We start from the raw sequence: 21,832 nt of genomic DNA, 5'->3' as shown, positions 1-21,832 counted from the left end.
TTTGAAGTGGCTTGTAATGGCTGATCCCTCTTAAACCTGGTGGTAAAATAGGGGCCCTTTATCCACTATCGAATCCTTTATTAAGTGCTCCCCGTGCAGGTGCAAATTTCCTCATGAAATGAATGATTCACTGCAAAACTTAAACATTAAGATCCACTTCTTGTGTCGGCTCGTCAGTTCTCACCAACACATCCATGGTTGTTTACGTCCTTGGTTTTGAACAGAGAACTCCTAAGATGGCCGCACTCTGGAAGTATTGGTCAAAACCGACTGGATATCAACAAAGTATCCAGATTGTTGTATTTAATTGGTTATAAACAAACCACTGAGGGTTTGTTTTGTAATTGAAATGTTATGTGACATTTTGGTCTAAACGGGCCCCACATGGATTTAATACGATTTTATAATTTGCATTATTTTATTACATAATCCCAAATGAATTAATAGTATATCTGAATCTTATCAAAAATACCAACAAGGTATATTGTGAGTAAACTACCCATCCCAAAAATAAAAACGTTTACGAAAATAAAAAAGAGCAAGCTCACAAAAAAATATTTTTAGGACTGAACTATTAAAGAATAGTCTAGAGATAATACCATAAATATGCATACTTTACAGATTATTCCCATCGCTTTAGGTGTCTTCAGCCCCTTTTGTTCTGGACCCCCACAACACACGGTGGCGCTGTTCAACTTGTCCACTTCCTCCTACTGATCCAGAAGTCAATAGTACACTACTGACTATGGTGGTTACCCTGAGGTATTCCCTGCACGAATACCGCGTATAAATAAACACGGGTATTATATTTGAACACCGCCAGAATGAACGGAATACCGGGAACTACCGTTGTCCAGGTCACCAACCTGTCGTCGGCCGTGAGCAGCGAGCAGATGGCCACTCTGTTCGGCTTCCTGGGGGACATCGAGGAGCTGCGGCTCTACCCCCCGGAGTAAGTGCACCCGACGCGGGCTCGCCAGCCACAGCAACGGCGGGGATCTATCTGGGGCCTTTTTTAAAGTCGTCCATAATGCTTACAAACAAAACATAGGGATGACCGTGAAGGGGCTTTTAAACGTGTGTGTGTGTGTGTCTTGTTTCATTTACAGCAACGCGCCGATCGCGTTCTCGTCCAAAGTGTGTTACATCAAGTACCGGGAGCCGTCCAGTGTCGGCGTGGCGCAGCATCTCACCAACACCGTCCTCATTGACAGGGCGCTCATAGTGGTCCCGTGTGCGGAAGGTGAGTGCGGATCATCTTTCGCTCCCACACTGTGTCATAAGATTGGGTCTAAATAGATTATGTGGTTTGTGTTTTTTTTTTTTTTTTACCTCAGTCCAGACATGCAAATCGTTTACAAACGGTCGTTTACAAATTCTGGTTAATTCTCTTGCTGTCTTTCTCGCTGCTCCCCTCAGCCCCCCCCCCCCCCCCCCACCCTCTCCTTACACACACACACACACACACACACAAACACACACAAACACACACACACACACTAGTCTATGCAAACAGACACACACAAGCTAGTATATTCTTACATTTTCACTCACCAACACACTCACAATCATACACTTGTCTATACTAACATATTGACACTAACAATCACACACGCAAACACAAACAATCACACACACACACACACCTATACTATCATGAAAATCAATGTAAATCACAATTATGCACTGGATTGTACTGACACAAATGGCTATTTGCATGTGTTTTCATGAGTAGTGCACTTTCCAAGGTATTTGCTTCTCCAAGGTTTTACACAGCATCTGACATATAGGTATTTCCTACTTAGAATTGGGCAATCGAGACGTAGCAACGTGGCACTGGTTTTATGAAATCTTTTTTGGGGATAAAATCTGCTTTCCTTTTTTTGATCAGAGTGTACTTATGCCTTTTCATCGTGACTTCTGTTTTTTGCACGGTGATCAGTCAAAAAACAAAAAAATATAAAACCATCAGGACGGCAACTCGGATAGCCTAACTCCTGATCCTTTCTTCCTTTTTTGATGTAATCCCCCCCCCCCCCCAACCCCCTGTGGTGCCGCTGTTCCTCCCGTGTGTTACCGTAGCGTCATGATAGTAGCGCAACGCAAATTGCTCTTTGTCATCCTGACTTGGTGGCCCGATGGCTACTGAGTTTATTAATTTGGTTTTGTATGTTTTTTTCTGTGTGATTATGTGTGCATATCAGATGACTAGAGTGGCCCCGGCTGGTACACTTCACTAGCCTGAATCAGGCATTGTTTTCCAAGCCACAATCCCCGAGTGGGCCAACCAAGCCTTCATGGGGGAAAATGTGACCAGGAGACAAGGCCGCTGAGCATTCCAAGATGGACACCTTGTCTCTTTTTTGTTTTTATTTTCTTTATTTTTTTATTTCCTTCCTTTCATTCTATTCCCATGTTGTCCACTCTGCTGTCTCTACCAAGAACCTCTAGCTTTGTTTTTTACTTTTTCTATAAATATATATCTATATATATAATTGGTATTTTTTGGTTTATTTTGTTTTTTCATTTCCGTCCATCCCCCCTCCCCCCATACCCCTTCTCTCCACCTCTACAGCTGCAACTTGTGTGTGGTTGAGCTGGGTTCAGCGCAGCGATGCGGGCCCCCATTCCCCCGAAGATGGCTGTCACTTAACACTCTTTTCTCTCTCCTCCTTGCCGATGTAGTTGTAGGTGTAGTCAGGGTAAATGACAGAGACCCAACTACAACCTATAGAACGTACTGTTGCACTTTGTTGTTGGATTTTGTTTTAAACTGCTCCGTAAACATATCTGCTGTTTGTGTGTTTCAACGCAGCCACGTTTGATATAGCTTTATCAAGTGTCGCTGTTCAGAAGCTACTTAAACACTATTCTTCTCACATATATATTTACTATATCTCTCTCTCTCTCTCTATATATATATATATATATATATATATATATATATATATATATATATATATATATATATATATATATATATATATATATATATATATATATATATATATATATATATATATATATATATATATATACATACGAGTATAGACGTGTCACAGGCATTCATTGTTGGTTTGTATTGTTTATTGAGGATATTTCCCTATACTGGAAAGACTCAGGTAGCTGTTGTGTTTAGACATGGCGTTTGTGTTTAGTACCGGTGACTCTTATCGTACGCTGTGTCTTTAAATCCAAGTGTAGCCTTTTTTTTTATTTTTCTCTCAGTAACGATTAGTAGTTTTTATTAACGGTAATGGCCACAATAACTAAAAACGTGGCCTTGCGTCCTCCAGCTCTACTGAGCGGGGAAAACGATAACAGCAATATTAACCATTTGATTTGAGAAGAATTTCTAATCCGATGTTCTTTGGCAGAAAAAAGTCTTGGCTAACGTCTCATACAATTCTTAAAGTTGTTGTTCTTCTCTGTATTTGATGTCCTGTGTGCTATTAGTGACGCAGCCAATGGGGTTGTCTTGTGTCTTGCACAACTTTCCGACACTGCGAAAACGAACGCCCCCCAGGAAACGCATCCATGCTTGATATCGTACGGTTCATGACCAATATGTTTCCAGTACAGGTGACCCCATACATCAAAGTGTTGACTCATTATCTGCATATTATTTTCTCCTTCGTTTTTTCAGTCTATGAAAAGAAACAACAAAAAAGATAATCTGTTTCTTTTTTCATTTTGTGAGAAAAAAATCTGTTTAGATTGTTGACATTCACGATCATATTTATGACTGCCTGAGCAGATTGCTTGTTTTAAAGTCTAGTCCACCACAGCGATTGAGCTACGATGCTCCGTCTTCACTCGTAAGACACTAGGACAGGCTTTAGACGGATGAGATAAAGAGGACATTTTGTTTTTAACGCTCCCTTTCGCTCTAGAGCACAGTGTTGGGTGGGTAGTGTGGATGATAGAGCAGACAACAGTCCCCCCCCACTCCAGGGACCCCCGCTAACCGCTGCCTCTGCCCCTTGACAGGGAGGATCCCGGAAGAGGCCAAGGCCTTGTCCCTACTGGCCCCGGCCGCCCCCCCGGCGTCCGCCATCCTCCCGGGCGCAGGCCTGCTGCCCATCCCCATCCCCACGCCCTCGCCCGTTCACAGCGTAAGCTCCCAACTTATTTACTTTTTTGTGATTCATATTTGTAAAATAGTTTCACAAATGCTCTTGGCTTGCATGCGTCTGTGTGTTTTAAGTTGGATCTGTATTTCTATTTTGTAAATGGTATTACAACCGCTAAAGTGGATGCACAAAACGTGGCTTCTGGGGGAGATGCAGGGCGGGGACTTCCCGGCGTGCTTCAAATGGAGGGTTTACATGGGTTTGAGAGAGAGAGAGAGAGAGAGAGAGAGAGAGAGAGAGAGAGAGAGAGAGAGAGAGAGAGAGAGAGAGAGAGAGAGAGAGAGAGAGAGAGAGAGAGAGAGAGAGAGAGAGAGAGAGAGAGAGAGAGAGAGAGAGAGAGAGAGAGAGAGAGAGACTTCTGATGGAGGGATATCTGTCCGTGTTACTTTATGTCCTGATTGGCTAATGAAATACTCCACAAGAAAATGTATTGTTATCCACCGGGGATTGATCAATTTCACAGCTCATAGGAAGAGAACGGAAATTAGTTTCTGTAGACCGGATAAATACTAAAAACGGACCTTCTCCAAGCATACATCCTGGGTGATGAAGGGCTTCTAATGGCTCATATTCAAGACGTGTGTATGTATATAGCAGCGTGTATACGCTTGTGTTTCCCTGGGCTACTGCAGCTGAACCTCCCGGTGCTGAGCCGGCCCCCTGCGGAGCTCTCCCCCTCGCTGAGCACCCAGCCCCCCCCGCTCATGGGGAACGTGGACCCCTCCAAGATCGACGAGATCCGCAGGACTGTCTACGTGGGCAACCTCAACTCACAGGTGGGGCCTTCAGACACCGTGTCCCGATTCCTCAGGGATTTCACTCCTGAGCTCAGGGTCCGTTTGTTTTATGGAATATACATAGCTGTCTGCCATTTTGTGCATTGAAGTGCGTACAACAAGGCAAGGGTCGTCTAAATATGCACAACAGCCAATAGTATCTCCGAAGGTGGGTCAAGTCAATACAGGTTATTCGAACTCTTAATTACCTTTAGGTCATTCATGTTAACTATATTTACACTGATTTACAGTTTGTCTGTGGGTAGACCACAGAGATTTGACTTAACATGCCATGCATTTTTTTATGTAACGTGTTGTTTTGGTGTGCTACAGACCACCACGGCTGACCAGCTCTTGGAGTTCTTCAAGCAAGTGGGAGACGTGAAGTTTGTGCGCATGGCGGGGGACGAGACCCAGCCCACACGCTTCGCCTTCGTGGAGTTCCTGGACCAGAACTCTGTGTCCAGAGCGCTCACCTTCAACGGCGTCATGTTCGGAGACAGACCGCTCAAGTATGGGATCTTTATTAACATATAATTATCATTATCGCTTATCGGCAACAGTAATAACAAATTGTATTTAATCATGAACAGGCTTTCTTCATTTCTTTCTAAAGGATTAATGGTTTTACTAATATGTTTGTATGGAGGAAAAATGCTACGCTGATGCTGAATTATCAGTCTAATTTAGTTCAGTTAGCAATGCAACATTTATGAAACAAATAGAATCGTCATTCTGTTTTATATTAATGCTACGATGATTTATGTGGACCCAAATGGTTTGCCTTCGTTTGCAGCGTGAACACTAAACGTTTAACTAGCATGGTTCTCTTCATCCTTTGTCTTCCAGGATCAACCATTCCAACAACGCCATCGTGAAGCCCCCGGAGCTGACGGCCCAGGCCGCCGCCAAGGAGCTGGAGAGCGTGATGAAGCGCGTGAGGGAGGCCCAGTCCACCATTGCCCTCGCCATAGAGCCCGGTACGCACTCCCCCCAAGCCCTAGTCCCATTGGCTCAACCGTGCATCCCTGCCCATTCTTCGTTAGTCTTCTTCCACTCAATGTGTGGGCTTCCTTTGTTGTTTTCTGTAGGAGAGGAGGAAAAGCCGCGCTCTGCCAGTCGGTCCCGACGGCCGCGGCGTTCCCGCTCGCGGACGCGCTCTCCCTCACGCTCGAAGACGCACAAGAAGAGGTCGCGCTCGAGACACAGGTGGGAACAAGTGGTTAGGCCTCGGCCTCCTCGTTTGGCCTCGGCCACCTCGTAAGGCTTCATCCTCCGCGTTATGTTAAAGGGGCCATATTTTTTGAGATTTAGCTTGTTATAAACCTTGTCAGCTATTGGTGAGTGAACTGTGCTGCGAGAATATCCGTCATTAGTTGACTGCCCCTGCTGGCTCATTTCTGAACAAACAAGGCATCTCGTCCCTGATTGGTTCGGGGAGTCCATCCGGCCTGTCAATCATAGGTGCATAAAATGTAAAACGTTTTACTGGTGGAGAACGTATGGAGGGAGGGTGCAGAGAGGGTGGGGCTGTCATTGGTGGTTTGGTTACAGAATCTTGCTCTCTTCCTGTTCCCTTTTTAAAACCATTGAATTGTACCTAAAGCAGCTTTAACCCCTAGTGTGTTGTGACGGTTAAATAACGGCGTCTCTCTGGGTTGCAGGACCAAGCCCTCTCAGGCGCCCATGCCAAGGGGCAGTCCTCGCGGCGTCCACAAGAGGCGCTCACGCTCCCGGGACAAACGACGGAGCCGAAGCCACTCCAGGTGTGTGTGGCTGTGTGTATGTGCTCACGATGACTACCACTCAGCCATGTCTGTTTTTCTTTGTTAAATGTTGCAAATTCGTATATCATAAACAACGGAAAGAAAATGCCATTTCTTACACTGCTAACGTGTAATAAAGCGTATGATTCCTATGGCAACATGTGACGTATAATAACACGTATGATCCCCTCCAGGGGCCACAGGAGACGCAGTAGGGAGCGCTGCAGGAGCCCCAGGAGGACGGCCAGGTCTCCCTCCCCCCAGAGGTGAGCCCAGCACCTCACTGCCCCCTGCCTAGAGCATACCGCTGGGGGGCAGCCAGTAGTCAGGGGGTCAGTATGACTCCCAGCCACAGGGTTCTGGCTTCAAACCCAAAGTCAGCAACTGCCTGTAGGGGTCCTATAGCGGGTCCTCTTTTAAATCAATCCATCAATCCACCCTCCACTGGTCCTGATTAGTCCCTTAGTCATTGGGAAACGGCAGCTTCCTCTTTCAGGTCCAAAAATGCAAAATGCTGATAATCTTATGTCATCATAAACAAAATGTTCCTACTGAGAAGACTGGTGGAGGCTGTGCGTAGTGCGGTATTAGTCTCAAAAGCCCCAAATGTAGCAACTGTGTTAGGGATCTAGAGTGGAGGAATGACAATTTGTTTCACTCATGCAGAAACACTGCAGCCTCCCATAGAGGCGCCAACAGTCATCAAACTTTCCAACAGAAGCCGAGGTAAGCTTAGCAGGGGTCTGAAGGCTCATGTACAGACAGCCGTGGAGCTGGGCTCAAACCCTTTGAGTCAATTTATTAATCATAGAAACCAATGTGATGCAATGACCAGGGCTTTGTACCTCATTTTTGATTAAAGGAATAGTATATGCAAAAGTGTTGTAAAGTTTGTGGAAAATATTTATTATAAAGAGAGGGTTCCCTGTTTGGCTGATTTCAAGAGATCAATGCATAATATAGATCAACAACACAAATATATAATGACTTTGTCAATATTACTCTAAATCAATTCATCTAAAAAATTAATTAATTAATTGAAAGAAATGACCATAAATATATATATATATATATATATATATATATAATATGACTGTAAATATTATTGTACATAGCTACAATAAGCCATAGGTACAATAATCATATATCCCTTCATATATGTAAATACAATATAATTCAAACTCTAGTCTTCATCAATCTAACATTGCTAGTCATTTTCAAATATCCCTGTAGACTGTTATGGAACAAAAAGCTTATGTTGCTGTATGATGACGATGTCTCCCATCATCGGCTTTTGTGAGGAAGGAAAAGATGGCCGGCTCTCAGTGACCGTTTCTCCTCTAACTCCAGCAGGGTGAAGAGGGGAGGGCGGAGGAGGGAGCGCAGCAGGGAGCGGAAGGAGCGCTCTTTGTCCCGTAAGAGGAGTCACAAGGACCAAGACCGGAACCGAAAGGCCAGGCCCGTCAAGGTAACCAAGGTGGTCCCAGAGCTCCAGTTGTTACACTTTAAGCATCTGTAACATTAAGCTAGTTATAGTCTACGCCAAAATGTCCAGCCTTCGTCGAAAAGTACTCGGGAACAAAAATATATTCAAATGAATACTTAAAATGAAGACAGAATATGGAAAATAAATAAATAAAGGGGCGTAATAAGTCATGTCTTCTGTAAAATATATTCGTCCGCTCGCTTACTTGTTTTGATTTAATTTGACATTGAAGGTGCAAAAGGACGTTGAACGGGAAGCAAAGGAAGACTGTGAGAGTGACAGAGAAGGCTCCGGATCAGCCAGCGAGGACATGGCCTCCCCCTGTACTCAACAAAATGGCCGCTGAGAGACTCTGGGCGAGGAGCGCGCATCCGTAGGTTCAGCACCAAGTAGGAGACCAGAGTTCTTCTTTTTGGTTAACAGTGGCTATATTAAATAAAAGTGTGTTGAGATTCGTATTCGCACACGACAAAACTCACACGTAGTTGTGGTAGTGTCACACATGTCAGTCGCCCATTTTTAAGACGCAGCGTTGTATTAGTTGAATCATCATCTGGTTGTTTGCTTTTAGTTTTTTATTCAATTTCGTACTGGCACTACACAAATACAGTTTTGTGGTACCGATGTCACCAAACAAGGATATCGATTTCATAGATGTGTCCATCTGTCAGTGACAAGCAATTTAGTTATTTAACTGAAAGGAAATCAATCTTTATTGTCGATTTTATTTTACTGAACAGTATTTTGATATCAGAATCAGTTGACAGAACGTGGAACCTTTATGAATCCAGCTATCGTACCATCCATTTGGGACAAATGGTCAGATTTAGTGAGTTAACCGTAAACAAAGATTTATATTTAATAATTTTTAATTACAAGTCTACTAACTAACAAAAGAAAGAAAAAAAGGGAGTCATAGAAGAGAAATCTGAATAATCGTCCAAAAGCTCCCCCCTTTTGTGCAACTGTGTAGAACCCCTTGCTTCACCACTAGGGATGGGACATGCCATGCTTACCTCGCTAACATACAGAGCCTGTATTGACTTGATTTTAAAAAGAACAGCCCACCCTGTATGTAACTGGCACATACTGATAATCCTCTTAAGCAATAAAACAAATGTTTGAATCTAAAAATAAACACGATATTCAGAGACCACTGAGGAGTAGAAATGAACGATCTTGGCAACGCATCTCATTTTGCTTCCGATGTTGTCTCATAGGAAATAAATAGGTCCTTTTTTTATTTTTTATTACTTGGATTGTATTATTCTGACCATTTCGTGTACAGTGACTAGGTAGTGTTTATGTATGGGCCAGGTTTAATAATGTATGAGGTACAACATCAGGAGGACACAGATGCTTTTTATGGTGCCCGGGGGAATTAGCCCTGTCTGTTGTGTGAAGGATACATTCATCACATGCCTCGTGCAGTCTATCACAGCCACAGGATCTGTACAGTATGCCCTTTATTTTTGTGTCGCTCACCTTTTTGTGATGCAGCAAACGGGTTGATATATATTACTTTAATTATAAGCAATCAGAAGAAATGTTTGACTTATTTTGCCAATTTGGTTTGTTTCTTAAAGCTCCACAACATCAGATAAAGAACATTCTTATGTATGTTGTTATATATGTGGTCAAATGTATTTTTCACTCCCTAGTAAAACATATATTGCATATATATTTGACTTTTCCTATTTTGTTGCTGTTTACTTTGGTGCTATATTCATATTTCGGAAATGTGCATATCAGGAGGTGTGAAACTAAATGTTATGTCAACATTTCTATAATTTTCCACACGTAAATTGGTTGACGTAGGCGGCATAAAATATCACTTGGCAGTTTGTACATTAAAACCAGTGCTATGGACATTGGGTCAAACATTGGCTGTAGTAAAATTGGAAAAAACGTATTGCAAGCAAAGACAACTGAAAAGTGCCTAGACTAAGATTGTACAAAACACTGAATAATTACCTAAAAGTCCATACTCAATTTATTTTGGCAAACTAAGATTCGTAAATTAGGTGTTGAAGTTACAATACATTTGTGAGTAAAATTGTCTTCGACATAAAAAAGAATATAGCTGATTGTGAATATTTTGTTGTGTTTTTTGCAGGTTCAAATGTTTGTGCTAGTGCGGATTATTTGTGTGAATAAATCCAGTGTTGAGAAATTTAACGGTGAAAGGTTTCTGCTATTGTCTAACAACAAAGTTCAAAGCTTAATGTCGGTTAAAAGTATAGGTTTGCGAAACAATTTAAGGAATGAAACATCTAAACGTTGGTAACATACCAGAGGTTTGCCAAACAGACAAATGTTTGGTGTAAGATATCTGAAATACAAAACAAATGAACATAATACAAATTGTATTTTTTTATAATGTTGTATTCAAGTATTTAAAAACAATCTTGGCTAATTCCTAAGATGAAGAATTACACTTCCTGATTCAAGCGGGGAGGTTTTTTATGATGTTTATGAAAAGCTTGGATGTATGCTGTTGATCCTCCCTGGTTGTGTCTTGTTCAAATGTCCACCCCAATAAAAATAAAAAATACAGGCTTTTTCATTCAGATAATCTGCTGAACACACAGCGTCTCCTTGACACATCCCCTGGCTAATATCTTAAGGAAACAAATGTGCTCAAGCTCTTCTGTATGCTGGTTCCTCTTCTACTATTATTGAAGTGTCTACTTTATTTTTAGCGTCTTAAAGAATTATACCCATCCACACGCTCAATCCTTCCAGAATTGGAATTTTGCCGTTTCAGTTTGTGGTCCTCCTATCGGTGCCATTAGCGGCCAGGTTGCAAATGTATTGGTGTGAAAGTCATGCTCTTTGCAGATGATTGGCCTACGTTTATTTGAACGATAGAAAAAGGTCAAATCCCCAGTGCTTCCATTGTCACCCTACTATGCTAGATCTCAGCTATGAAATCGATTTTACCCATTTGTTTGTGGTTCAAAACACTAGAACAATCGATCCAGTCTACAGAGCGTCGATCTCCATCGGACACTGGCTAGATTACCGGGCGTAGTCCGATCCGTTCCCATGTACAGTCTTGTTCATCTCCTCTCCGCGAAGGCCTACGTGGCCGGTGGTGGTGGAGGCATGCCCTGCTGAAACAGCTCCATGGTGGTGTAGTCGCTGGGCCCCTTACCGGGAGCGCTCTCCAGGTCACTCTGGAGCGCGTCCGGGGTCGTGGTTCTCTCGTCGTCGGATAATGTGTCGGCGGTCGAGTCGTCACTGGCGTCTCGTCGTGGCGGTTCCTCACAGCGGGGGGGGTTCCCGAGTGGCTGTCCGCTGCCCTGGAGCCCGGTGTACTGAAGGCCCAGCGGCGGATCCGGGAGGTGCAGGTGGAGGGTACACGTGTCACATTCCTCCCGGAGGCTGGTCAGCTTCAGCGGCACCTGAGGGACCAAACCACATGATGACCCATTCATTAAGGGCACTGAACGTATAAAGGGTCTGCTTTAGGTTTTTGTGAATTAGTGTGTAGGAAATAAGAACATCAAGTTGTTCTTTAGCAAAGTGTCAAGTTCATGTAATTCATGTTTTTGACAAAACCCCAAAATAATCTCCAATTCATGATATTAACAAATGGAAGGTGTTGTCCGTCTTAAAACTATAAGCTGAAACCAATGCAGTGTTATTTGACAGGTGAGTCTTGTCAAATCTGCTATTTTTTGACCAAATAACAGCTTACCAGGTCATAGGACCTAACCATTCTCTGGATTGCATAGCTGGTACCTGGGTTTGGTACATTTGGCCAAAACGACCTCTTTGCCCTGAAAAAAAAAAGTTATATTTCAAAGTTTTGTTTTAAATTCACCTACTTTTTCTGAACACATGTTGATGCTACACTTACATTTGTTAAAGATTCAAAGGTGCTATAGGTAAGAATCTGGAGTTTCATAGCAGGCAGAACAATGGGGAAGAGGGCTGAACTTTGAAACCAACCATCGCCTCCCTCTCTGCTGCTCCTCCCTACAGTTCATTTAAAAGGATTCCCCGAACCAATCTTTGAAGCGATGCTCTGTAATGGGCTGAGAATGTGCAGATAATCTGTTCTGGTTCACTGTACTCCGGTGTCTGTATGAGCCAATTAAGAATTAAGACCACTCTTGGCTAATTTCTGACCAATCAGGGCATCGCTTCAATGATTGGTCAGAAATTAGCCAGGAGTTGTTTTAAATCTTAATTGGCTCATTGAGGAGCCGGAGCACAGTAAGTTAGTTAGTTAGGCCTTTAAGTTCCCTAGGGAAAATAGGCCATCGATGAAACCCCTCCATCCTCTTCGGTCTTGTACCTTCCAATCCAGTTGTTGCCATGTCAGCCCTTTCGTCTTCATCTCCTGCTCTGTTGTTCTTCTCCAGGTGGCTCTAGGTCTTCCCCTCTTCCTTGTAGGTTCCATTTTAGGGCCTGCTTTATAATTGATTTGTTTTTTCTTCTGAGTGTGTGGCCTATCCATTTCCATTTTCTCCTCCTGATTTGGGTCTCTATTGGTTCTTGTTTGGTGAGTTCCCAAAGGTTGGCATTTGCGATGGTGTTGGGCCAGTAGATTCCCAGGAGGCGTCGTAGACAGCGGTTGCTAAATGTCTGTTGTTTGTTGAGTATGTTGGTGGTTGTCTTCCAGGTTTTGGATCCGTAAAGTAGAGTGGATTTGACATTTGAGTTGAAGATTTTTAGTTTGGTCTTGAGTGATATGTTTTCTGTTTTCCAGATTTTATTTAGGATGTTAAATGTTGTCCTCACTTTCCCAATTTTGGCTTTGGCATCCTCCTCCGATCCAACTTCTATATTAATTACACTCCCAAGGTATGTGCAACTGTTTACATCCTCTAGCTGGTTGTGATCCATGGTTATTTGTGTGTTCTTCTTGTTGTTGATTCGCATTACTTTGGTTTTTGATGAGTTGATTGTGAGCCAGAGCGAAGCAGCAGTTATCTCTAGTTTGTGTGATTTCTCCTGCATCTGTTGGTGGGTGCGTGCAAGTAGTGCCAAATCATCAGCAAAATCCATATCCTCTAGCTGTTCGGTCAGGCTCCACTGTATGCCGGTTCGGCTGTTGTTGGTTACCTGTTTCATAGTCCAGTCTATGCAGAGGAGGAAGAGGAAGGTGAAAGCAAGCATCCCTGCCACACCCCAGTCAGGACCTCAAAGGCCTCTGATACGCATCCTTTATGGAGAACTTGACATTGCATCCCATGGTAAGTGTTCTTGATGATGCTGATGAACTTTGGTGGGATGCCATAGTGCCCCATAAATTTCCACAGCATCTCCCGATCCACACTGTCAAAAGCCGTTTCAAAGTCTATGAAATTTACTAAGACAGGGGAGTTCCAGTCGATGGATTGTTCGATGATAATCCTGAGGGTGACTATTTGGTCTCCACAGGATCTATTGTTCCTGAAGCCGACCTGGTTTTCCCTCAGTTTCTCATCCACAGCCTTCTGGATTCTCTCGAGTATAATGCGGTAGAGCACCTTCTTTGGTGTTGAAAGCAGCATTATTCCTCTGTAGTGTTTACACTCCGTGAGGTCCCCTTTCTTTGGAATCTTTATAATGTTGCCATCTCTCCAATCTGGCGGGACATTTTCTTCCTCCCAGATGATTTGCATGAGATGGTGAAGCATGTTGGTGGAGGTTTCGATGTCTTCCTTGAGGGCTTCGGCTGGTATCTCATCCGGCCCCTCTGCCTCGCCTCCTCTCAGGGCCTTGATGGCCTACTTGATTTCAGTCTTGGTGGGGGGTGTGGCAACCCCACGCCGGCGGACTGGGAGGAAAATAGTCAACGCACGGAACAGCGCCCCCTCCATGGACAAGTAGTGCAAGGGAGATACATCCCTTTCAACACGGCTGTAACCGCCCAGCAATCAAGCAGGCACAGACGATCAGGGGGAGTGAGATCACCTGGGGGAAGGCGGCGGCAGGAGGGTATTAAAGGCCGAGCACACGGCAGTCAAGGGAGAGAGACGCAGAGGTGAGACCGACATGCTGTTGCCCTAACTCATGGAATACTTTCCCCCAGGAATAGCGGAAGGACGCCGGAAGCAGCATCCACGCCGGACACCAAGACGGGCCTGGCCGGAGACCCTACCCGCCCCCTTTTCTCCATAGCGGAAGTCACCTTAGTTGATTTTTGATTTTCCTTATTCCCCTGAGCAGTCCGTCCTTTATTGGGAAACCCAGCCCCCGACCACTGGGGTTGCCACAGGGGGTTGCAGTTTATCTCCAACAGGTTTGCGGCTGGTGGAATCTCTGCTGTTATTTGAGGGGGGTGTCTGTTAAGCAGTACTCTAAAGTGATCCATCCACCTCTTTAGTTGGTCTTCCTTGGTTGTGAGGAGTGTTTTTAATGTGTGGTTGAGTTTGTTTGAACTTGCCTGTGAGCTTTTTTGTTGTAAGGTAGTGTTCCTTGAAGTTGTTCTTTCCTGCTGCGTCCTCTGCCTGTTGTGCTAGATCCTCAATGTACTTATTTTTGTCTCTTCTGACACTTTTTTTCACTTGTTTGCTGCTAGATATTCCTTCTGCGCTGTTGCCTTTGTTGCTCTTGTTTCACTTCTGTTTAGTACCTCGTCCTTCCTCCTTCTCTCGCTCACATTCACAATCGTTTCGGTGGATAGCCAGGGTTTGATTTTTGTTTTCCTTCTCCCTACCGCTTCTTTGCTTATCTCTTTCCAAATGCTTTTCAGACTTTTCCACGTTTCCTCCAGTGATGTTGGGGTTTCTGCTTCCTGGTGTTGTAGTAATTGTAGTGCTTGGAACCGGTTGTGTAATGTGACTTGGTAGAGTTCCGATATGCCTATATCCTGAAATTGCTGTGCATTGAATTTGACTCTTCCTTGGCTGGATTTCATGCGTTTCAGTTTCAGCTGGATCCTTGCTGTAACCAGGTGATGGTCAGATCCAGCATCAGCTCCTCTTCTAACTCTGACATCCAGCAATGAATGCGGTTTGTAATCCACCAATGTGGTATGGTCAGCAGAAACCCAAGTTGCTTTATGGATATCCTTGTATGGGAAAATGGACCCACCGATGAACAAGTTATTGTCTGCACAAGCCGCTCCACATGTTTCTCCATTTTCGTTGATGGATCCTAGTCCATGTCTTCCCATAGCCAGTTTGTAGCCATTTTTGTATCCTCCTATCTTGGCATTCATGTCTCCCATCAGGATTATTATGTCCTTTTCTTTCTTGGCCTGGAGTATGTGGTATCGTCGGTTGTAAAAGTAATCCTTGGTTTCATCGGCTGCGTCGTTGGTGGGGGCGTAGCATTGTACTACCTGGAGGTTTATTTTCTTGTGTGTAGTATGGAATCTGGCTGTGATGATCCTTGAGTTGATGGGTTCCCAGGTGATAAGGGCCCTCTGTGCTTCTTTGGAAAGCATGAATGCTACTCCCTCTGTAGGTGGTGCAGAGTCATCTGGGTGCCCGGGGTACAGTATGGACTCTCCGCTCGCCCGCTTGACGTGCCCTGTCTGAAGCCGTCTGGTTTCACCCAGACCAAGGAGAGATAGATTGTACCTCCTCATCTCCTCCGCTATCACTGCTGTTCCTCCTGCATACATGGTCCTGATGTTCCATGTTGCTATGGTGGTTGGTCGTCTAGGGGTCAGAAGAAGCTTCGGACGCACGGTCTCCTTGCGGTTTTCGTCGTCATTTTTTCTTTAGCTTGGGACGCTGAAGAGTCTTCCTTTCCAGGACTTTGGGATTTTTTTAGTTTTCATCTACGTTTCTGTAGCATGTAGGATTTTGCGAGTTTTGCAAGCCCAACCTTCCACCATTTCTGGTTTCTGGAGTTTTGGAGTTGGTTTGTTAGTCCTCTTCCCTATCCTTTTGTCTTCCAGGTAATGGGTTACAGTCTCATACCACATGAGCCCAGACAGGGTTTGGGTTGTGTACAAGCTGTCTCGGCACTTCAAGCCCAACCAACTTCTGCTGCTGTGTAGTGAAAGCTGCAACCAGGGCAAGAATTTCATACCAGCAGCGTGAGACAGTGGAGCACAGTAAACCAGGACAGATATTCTCAGCACTTTTCACTCACTAAAAATTATTGACGGATAGCTATGCCTTTTGGTTCAAATAACCGTCTTGAATCTTGCCTACAGCAACCAGAGGATAACTACACTCCTTTCTTAGCCGGATTGTTGTGATGCTTCTTGTACCTTTGTAACAGTGGCAAGCCTAACAGGATGATGCATATCAACACAGAACACGTTATCAGGGAGTTCTTGACGGCTTCATGAAGAGAAGGGAGGCCTAGAGAGGGGATAGAAGTGTTATTTTACTGATTCTGTTGGCTATTGGGACACATTAATCTCGATTTCTCCATGCACATAAAGATTGGATCTAATACGTTTGTGGTAATTGATAAATCTCTTAGTTTGGTGCGTACGTTTTGCATTGGTACCTTGAAAACTGGTATCAAAGTAGCTTTCAATACTTTTCACCCCCGCTCCTGCGGAGGTGAATGCTGCTATTTGAACCATGTACATTGTACCACTTTTAAGATCCACCAGCTCATGTGAGACTACTGTGGGATCCACCGTTGTGTCTGTAAAACAAACAAATGCATACAATGTGTACAAAAAACCCAAGTGGAACATTGTGCGACACATACAAATTAACACCCCCCCCGAATGAGGAACTGAAACGCTGCTAAAAATACAAGGTGGAGACCTCTAGATCCAGAGAGGACGGTTGGTTCAAAGTGGGTTTCCAACTGCCGTGGGCCGTCTAAAAACTGTTTGTACTGTGCTTTTTCGTTCAGTGGCAAGACTGTATAAGTGTACCGGGTTTACTTGGATATACCAAATTGTCAATGTTTATTCTCCATAACAAGCCATGTCGTCATGCAAATGTTAGAGTTAATTGGTCAGGTGATGAGGATGCGTGTTTACTTCTGGGTGGGCTGGTGTGTGGTTCACCAGTCTCCTTGTAGTGGAGGGTGTACCCCAGGAGGTGTCCCTTGAGATCCTCCACTGGGACGGGCCTCCAGGTAAGGACCATGGAAGTCAGGGTCACGTTGGAGCTAAAGATGTTGGTCGGAGCGCTGGCAGGAGCTGAGAGACCCCCAAGAATTTAGTCACTTAAAAGTGTGTGTGTGTGTGTGTGTGTGTGTGTGTGTGTGTGTGTGTGTGTGTGTGTGTGTGTGTGTGTGTGTGTGTGTGTGTGTGTGTGAAGATGTATTCATCTAGGCAATCAGGGAAGAGAAGCCCTGATTGTTCAAAAATGAGCCGAGAGCAGCGACAGTCAGCCAGAAACAGATCATCTGACAGAGCATTTCTTTCACTCATAGCTGACGGATGGATGCGCCATTTCAAACAAATTACACTCAAAAAGTATCTCTTAAATCTTACATCTCACATCTTGAAGATGATTTGTGGAGATATAGGAACAGACAATTCATGGATAAAGGACATGTGATCTATTGATTTTGTCATCGTCAACATCAAAGTAAGGGTGACCATATTTGTAGAAGTAACATAAGTGCACTGACTTCCCTCTCTGAAGTAGGCCTGCAGGCTCCCGTAGGTGCTCTCACTGTTGTTGATGTGTACAATGTTGCAGGTGTCTTTGTTAGGCCTGGTATGCAGCAGGATGTCATACATCTGATAGGGCTCCAACGGCTCTACGTTTTCAAACGGACACATGGATGGTTCAACACAACAGAGAAATGCATATATAATATTCAAATATATATATAATTTTGTTTTTTTTTGTTTTTTTACAAACCCTTTAAATCTTTGCATTTGTGGGATTTTTTTTGTTCGTAAAACATGCAATTCTGTGTTTTATGCCCACGGCTGCTCAGTTCGATGGAGTAGCAGACGGTTTGGTTCAGAGCCTCCGAGTCACTCCAGGACAGAGTGAAGGACGTGCTACTGTGGAATGTGATGTTCAGCCTCCCGCCTGCACCGTCCGACACTGGGAAAGAAAACACCAAAATTTAAAATGTCATTGGATACTGTCACTTTGAAGTCATTAAGGAGCAGCTAGGTGTCTTGCCCAAGGGTGTCTACTACAGGTAGGCTGGGGAGTGGACCCGGAGCCCTTTGGCTGGGGGTTGTGAGCGCCCTGGCCGTGTCGGGGCCACGACCCTTACTACTAATCTAACCGGGACTAATCTACAAACTACTAATCTATCTAATCTTAAAAAAAATCTTAATATGATTACAATGTATTCATACAGCACAGCTGGCAAGTCCCTCCTACCCCTGTTTCTGCGTGCGTGTACAGTCCGGTGGGCTGCGGGGGATGTGCTAGCCTCGTTAGAGGCGGTGATTTGCAGCTGGAAGGCGGAGTAAGACACAATCAGCCTCAACTCATGTTGGTCGGTGAGGATACACTCGCTGGGACGCTCGCCAGAGGCCTTCTCCACCTTCACGCTGTAGCCTTTCACCAGCTCTCTGGAGGGATACTGACCAAGGCACGCACCCTTTATTGTCACATCGTAGTATCATCGTCATGGTTACATTGTTTTTAATAACGATCACTAACATTCCAACGTATAAGGAGAAGACGGCAGCCATTTTGTCCTGCAACATCGACGTCTTCTACGTTCAGAATCACGGGCGGGACGGTTAATTCTGAAAGAGAAAACATCTGGTTTGTTGTTTCATACCTTCTTTGTGAATGACATGCACAATGCACCTTTCACTGTGTCCATTATGGTAATTATGGTGTTGGTCCAGTCAGATGTACACCAGTTTTGCTGGTGTACTTTTCCATGAGTCTGCTCCTTTCATTTACGTGTCGGGCCGTATTGTTTTTACGTTGCCTTGGAAACATCTAGTTAATGGTTCTACTTGTCCTTTGTGGTTAATGCCGGATTTGGTTGTCAGCACATTGATTATGAAATAGTCAAAAGAATGCACACCCTTGGAACTTCATTGACCAATCAGAATCCGGTATTCCACCACGGACGGACTGCACCACTCACCTGGTGGGAGGCGGTAGGAGGGACTCCAGGAGCACTTTGGGCAGCCGTCGATTGGGCTGCACCGTATCTTCACCTCGTAGGAGAGCGAGGGGTCGAGATGCTCCACTGAACCCTTGTTCCTTTCGGTAGACTGGGACTACACACAATGTGGGAGGCAGGGAGAAGTCACGAGGTCAGATCAACACCATGATAATGCAATTCAAAGAGAATGTCACTGTGTGGCTTGTTTTACTGACATTTAGCTCAGCATACACAACGGTTATATGATGATTCCCATCTGTAGAAGGAAATGTCTGGGGGTTCCCGAAGGAAGGCACCAATTATTTTTTAAACGGTTTTCAGATGACGAGATGCCTACCTGCTCACCAATGACATGTCTCACAAAGGCCCTGCATCAGCTAAATCACTAGCAGAAAATGTTTAGCAGAAATTGGTAAGTAAAAATTGTGTACTAATGTGACTCGTATACACTAATGTGTGTTACCTACCTCGTTCCAAAACACACTGTTGAGCACTCTATATCTCAGATCATATTTTTTAATATGTCTCTCATCCTCCGTCCTCCACGTCAAATTCACCATGAGTCTTCCCGAAAGACGAAGAAAGCTTACATTCTTAGGTGGATTACAAAGAACTACAATTGACAAAATGTGAAAAGACGGATTTTCAAATATGTATTTTCATGCAACCAAATAGAAAGATTTATACAAAGTCCATCAACAATAAGCACAACGTTTGGCGTGAACTTACTCAGTTGTATCGGAACACCTCTAAACGAAGCCCTTGTACGGTTGTTCTCATCCAAAACATCAACGGTGATGTTTTTCTTTTTGAATATATTTTCAACTTTGAGATAAATCTGCTTGTCATCTTTGTTGTACTTTTGCCAATTTGTAATCCTGTTTAGGTCATAGATACACAAGCTGTTGCTTAGATGAGCCTCAGAGACACCTATGGTAAAAAAGGCTCTATTGCATGTTCATTGAGCATTCTAATGGTATGAATGTGTTTATAAATTGTTATACTTTATACTCACTTGTCTTGTTTGATGACAACTTTTCCATCATATGATTTTTCTGATGAATTCTTCAGAGATGTCAACGGGCAATACCATTCAAAAAAATGTCTTTTAACGTTTTTACCAAAGCACTCGAATTTGAGTCCATCTGAAACAGACACGCATCGCTGTAGCACACGTGGTTGTGAACTGTTGGGCCTTTGTGCTCAAGGGATATAGATAAACATAGGCTATACATTACCCTGATTAGTCACACCGAGTTCATAACTGGAAGGTTGATGCTTTAATGAAAAGTCCCCTAATTTAAAGGTACATGCATTGTGTTAACCCCACAAGTCAAGACTCCTTTAATATAATGAATGAATAATGATTCATTCAATCTGTTTCACTTTACAAGATGAAGGCCTATGCATTAACAGATGTGATTTTGGATGATTCTAAATGACGAGTAACTCAGAAGTGGGATGTTGAACTGTTCAGTGAAAAGGAAAAAGTCAAAAATATAAAGGTCATGAGTACATAGTTTAAGAAGCTTACCTTGAGTTTGTGGAAAGTAGATAATAGCCATGCCTTAATAAAAAAAATGTGATATTGGTTCGGAAATTCTACTAGTAAACGTAACTTATTAACATTTCAAATTATAATGCAAATATTGACACACACACACACACACACACACACACACACACACACACACACACACACACACACACACACACACACACATATATATATATATATATATATATATACACAAATATAAAACATGTTTACAACCTATTGATAACCTCTACTAAAAACAAAAGCCTACAAATAAAAACAAATAGGAAACAACATGTATGCAGTAGTGATAAAAATGTCAAAGCAACTTACCAAACATGAAATAAAACAATTGACGGCCCAAACTCATTGTTCCCTTCAGTCGTTTAAACAAAAGTCATAATCTCCGTCAATGGGTTTGCTCTTATTTAACCGGAAACGCACTGGCAAAAACATAAGATCATACTGATAAAAACCCCTCTGAGTAAATCAAAGATGAATGACTACTCCTACGACGTCAATGACATTTATCATTATGCTTGACGGAAAAGGAGTTGTCGCCTGTCAGTCTACAAAAGGAGGCTGGGTCTCTGCTGGGTCATGGTTTAATGCATGGTTTCTCAACGGGGCCGTTCGCACAACCTAGGGGGGTGCTGGGAACGTGATTATTTTTTCCTTTTTGGGGGGGGATTTTAAACTTTCATGGTTTTCAAAATTTTTGGGTGAAAAAATAGGCTACCTGAAATAAATTGCCTATTTCCATTTATTGGTTTCTAACCCCTCTACCGTCTCAGCTACTTTTTACTGTCTATGCGCAGTGTAACAGTGGTCATACAGACAGTCTTGCACACGCCCGGACTCCTTTTACATCAGCTATCGTCATGATCTCTATAGTAACGCTGATAAACATAACCCAAGTTCTCTGGTTAACAGTTCAATAGCCAACACAACACAATCAAACATGGCCGATAGAAAGAAAAAAATAACACATTTTGTTTCAGCCCGTTTTCCTCCTTCCTCTCGCTGTTGTTAAGTTACAGGTGTTCTGGGCGTAGTCTCCTCGAAAAGACCGTTGCATTTCAAATAGAAAATATATAGGCCTAATTTGGCCTCTGGGCGTGATCTGATTTCGCGGTGCCCGCGTTGCCCGGGCCGCGGTGCCCGTGGTTCCC

General features: G+C 43.6%; 2 protein-coding genes across 4 annotated transcripts; one reads left to right on the top strand and one right to left on the bottom strand.

Annotated features, from left to right (window-relative positions):
• Positions 1-724: 724 nt before the first annotated feature.
• Positions 725-10,680, top strand: srek1 (splicing regulatory glutamine/lysine-rich protein 1). 2 transcript variants are annotated; one of them, XM_079734736.1, is made up of 12 exons: positions 725-952; positions 1,110-1,243; positions 3,991-4,115; positions 4,766-4,909; positions 5,243-5,421; positions 5,759-5,889; positions 6,001-6,118; positions 6,574-6,675; positions 6,870-6,941; positions 7,342-7,401; positions 8,026-8,152; positions 8,394-10,680. In XM_079734736.1, exons 1-12 carry the CDS (start codon positions 825-827, stop codon positions 8,505-8,507), a joined length of 1,434 nt encoding a protein of 477 aa, XP_079590862.1. In that variant the 5' UTR covers positions 725-824; the 3' UTR covers positions 8,508-10,680. The 2 variants fall into 2 exon arrangements, with proteins under 2 accessions (XP_079590862.1, XP_079590863.1); XM_079734737.1 differs by having other exon boundaries at positions 8,026-8,143; positions 8,394-10,677.
• A 191-nt stretch (positions 10,681-10,871) lies between these two features.
• Positions 10,872-21,093, bottom strand: LOC307074552 (protein sidekick-2). 2 transcript variants are annotated; one of them, XM_079734738.1, is made up of 15 exons: positions 20,994-21,093; positions 20,658-20,690; positions 20,362-20,418; positions 20,139-20,268; positions 19,853-20,001; positions 19,103-19,736; positions 18,661-18,749; positions 18,376-18,580; positions 17,896-18,087; positions 17,660-17,791; positions 17,061-17,222; positions 16,556-16,714; positions 16,326-16,419; positions 11,865-11,946; positions 10,872-11,568 (listed from the first exon to the last, which is right to left on the bottom strand). In XM_079734738.1, exons 9-15 carry the CDS (start codon positions 17,939-17,941, stop codon positions 11,245-11,247), a joined length of 999 nt encoding a protein of 332 aa, XP_079590864.1. In that variant the 5' UTR covers positions 17,942-18,087; positions 18,376-18,580; positions 18,661-18,749; positions 19,103-19,736; positions 19,853-20,001; positions 20,139-20,268; positions 20,362-20,418; positions 20,658-20,690; positions 20,994-21,093; the 3' UTR covers positions 10,872-11,244. The 2 variants fall into 2 exon arrangements, with proteins under 2 accessions (XP_079590864.1, XP_079590865.1); XM_079734739.1 differs by having other exon boundaries at positions 16,571-16,714.
• Positions 21,094-21,832: the final 739 nt, after the last annotated feature.

This window comes from Pollachius pollachius, assembly GCF_949987615.1.
Source record: "Pollachius pollachius genome assembly, chromosome: 4".
NCBI lineage: Eukaryota > Metazoa > Chordata > Actinopteri > Gadiformes > Gadidae > Pollachius > Pollachius pollachius.
This window is presented reverse-complemented; position numbering and strand designations above follow the sequence as displayed.

Excerpts from the sequence above, each read along its gene's own strand:
- srek1 (XM_079734736.1), top strand. The coding sequence starts at position 825 with ATGAACGGAATACCGGGAACTACCGTTGTCCAGGTCACCAACCTGTCG. Across the intron at positions 6,676-6,869 it reads CGGAGCCGAAGCCACTCCAG|GGGCCACAGGAGACGCAGTA; the intron begins GTGTGTGTGGCT and ends GATCCCCTCCAG. Across the intron at positions 7,402-8,025 it reads ACTTTCCAACAGAAGCCGAG|CAGGGTGAAGAGGGGAGGGC; the intron begins GTAAGCTTAGCA and ends CTCTAACTCCAG.
- LOC307074552 (XM_079734738.1), bottom strand. The coding sequence starts at position 17,941 with ATGTTTTACGAACAAAAAAAATCCCACAAATGCAAAGATTTAAAGG. Across the intron at positions 17,792-17,895 it reads CAAATGCAAAGATTTAAAGG|AGCCGTTGGAGCCCTATCAG; the intron begins GTTTGTAAAAAA and ends TTGAAAACGTAG. Across the intron at positions 17,223-17,659 it reads GGCCTACTTCAGAGAGGGAA|CTCCTGCCAGCGCTCCGACC; the intron begins GTCAGTGCACTT and ends GGGGTCTCTCAG.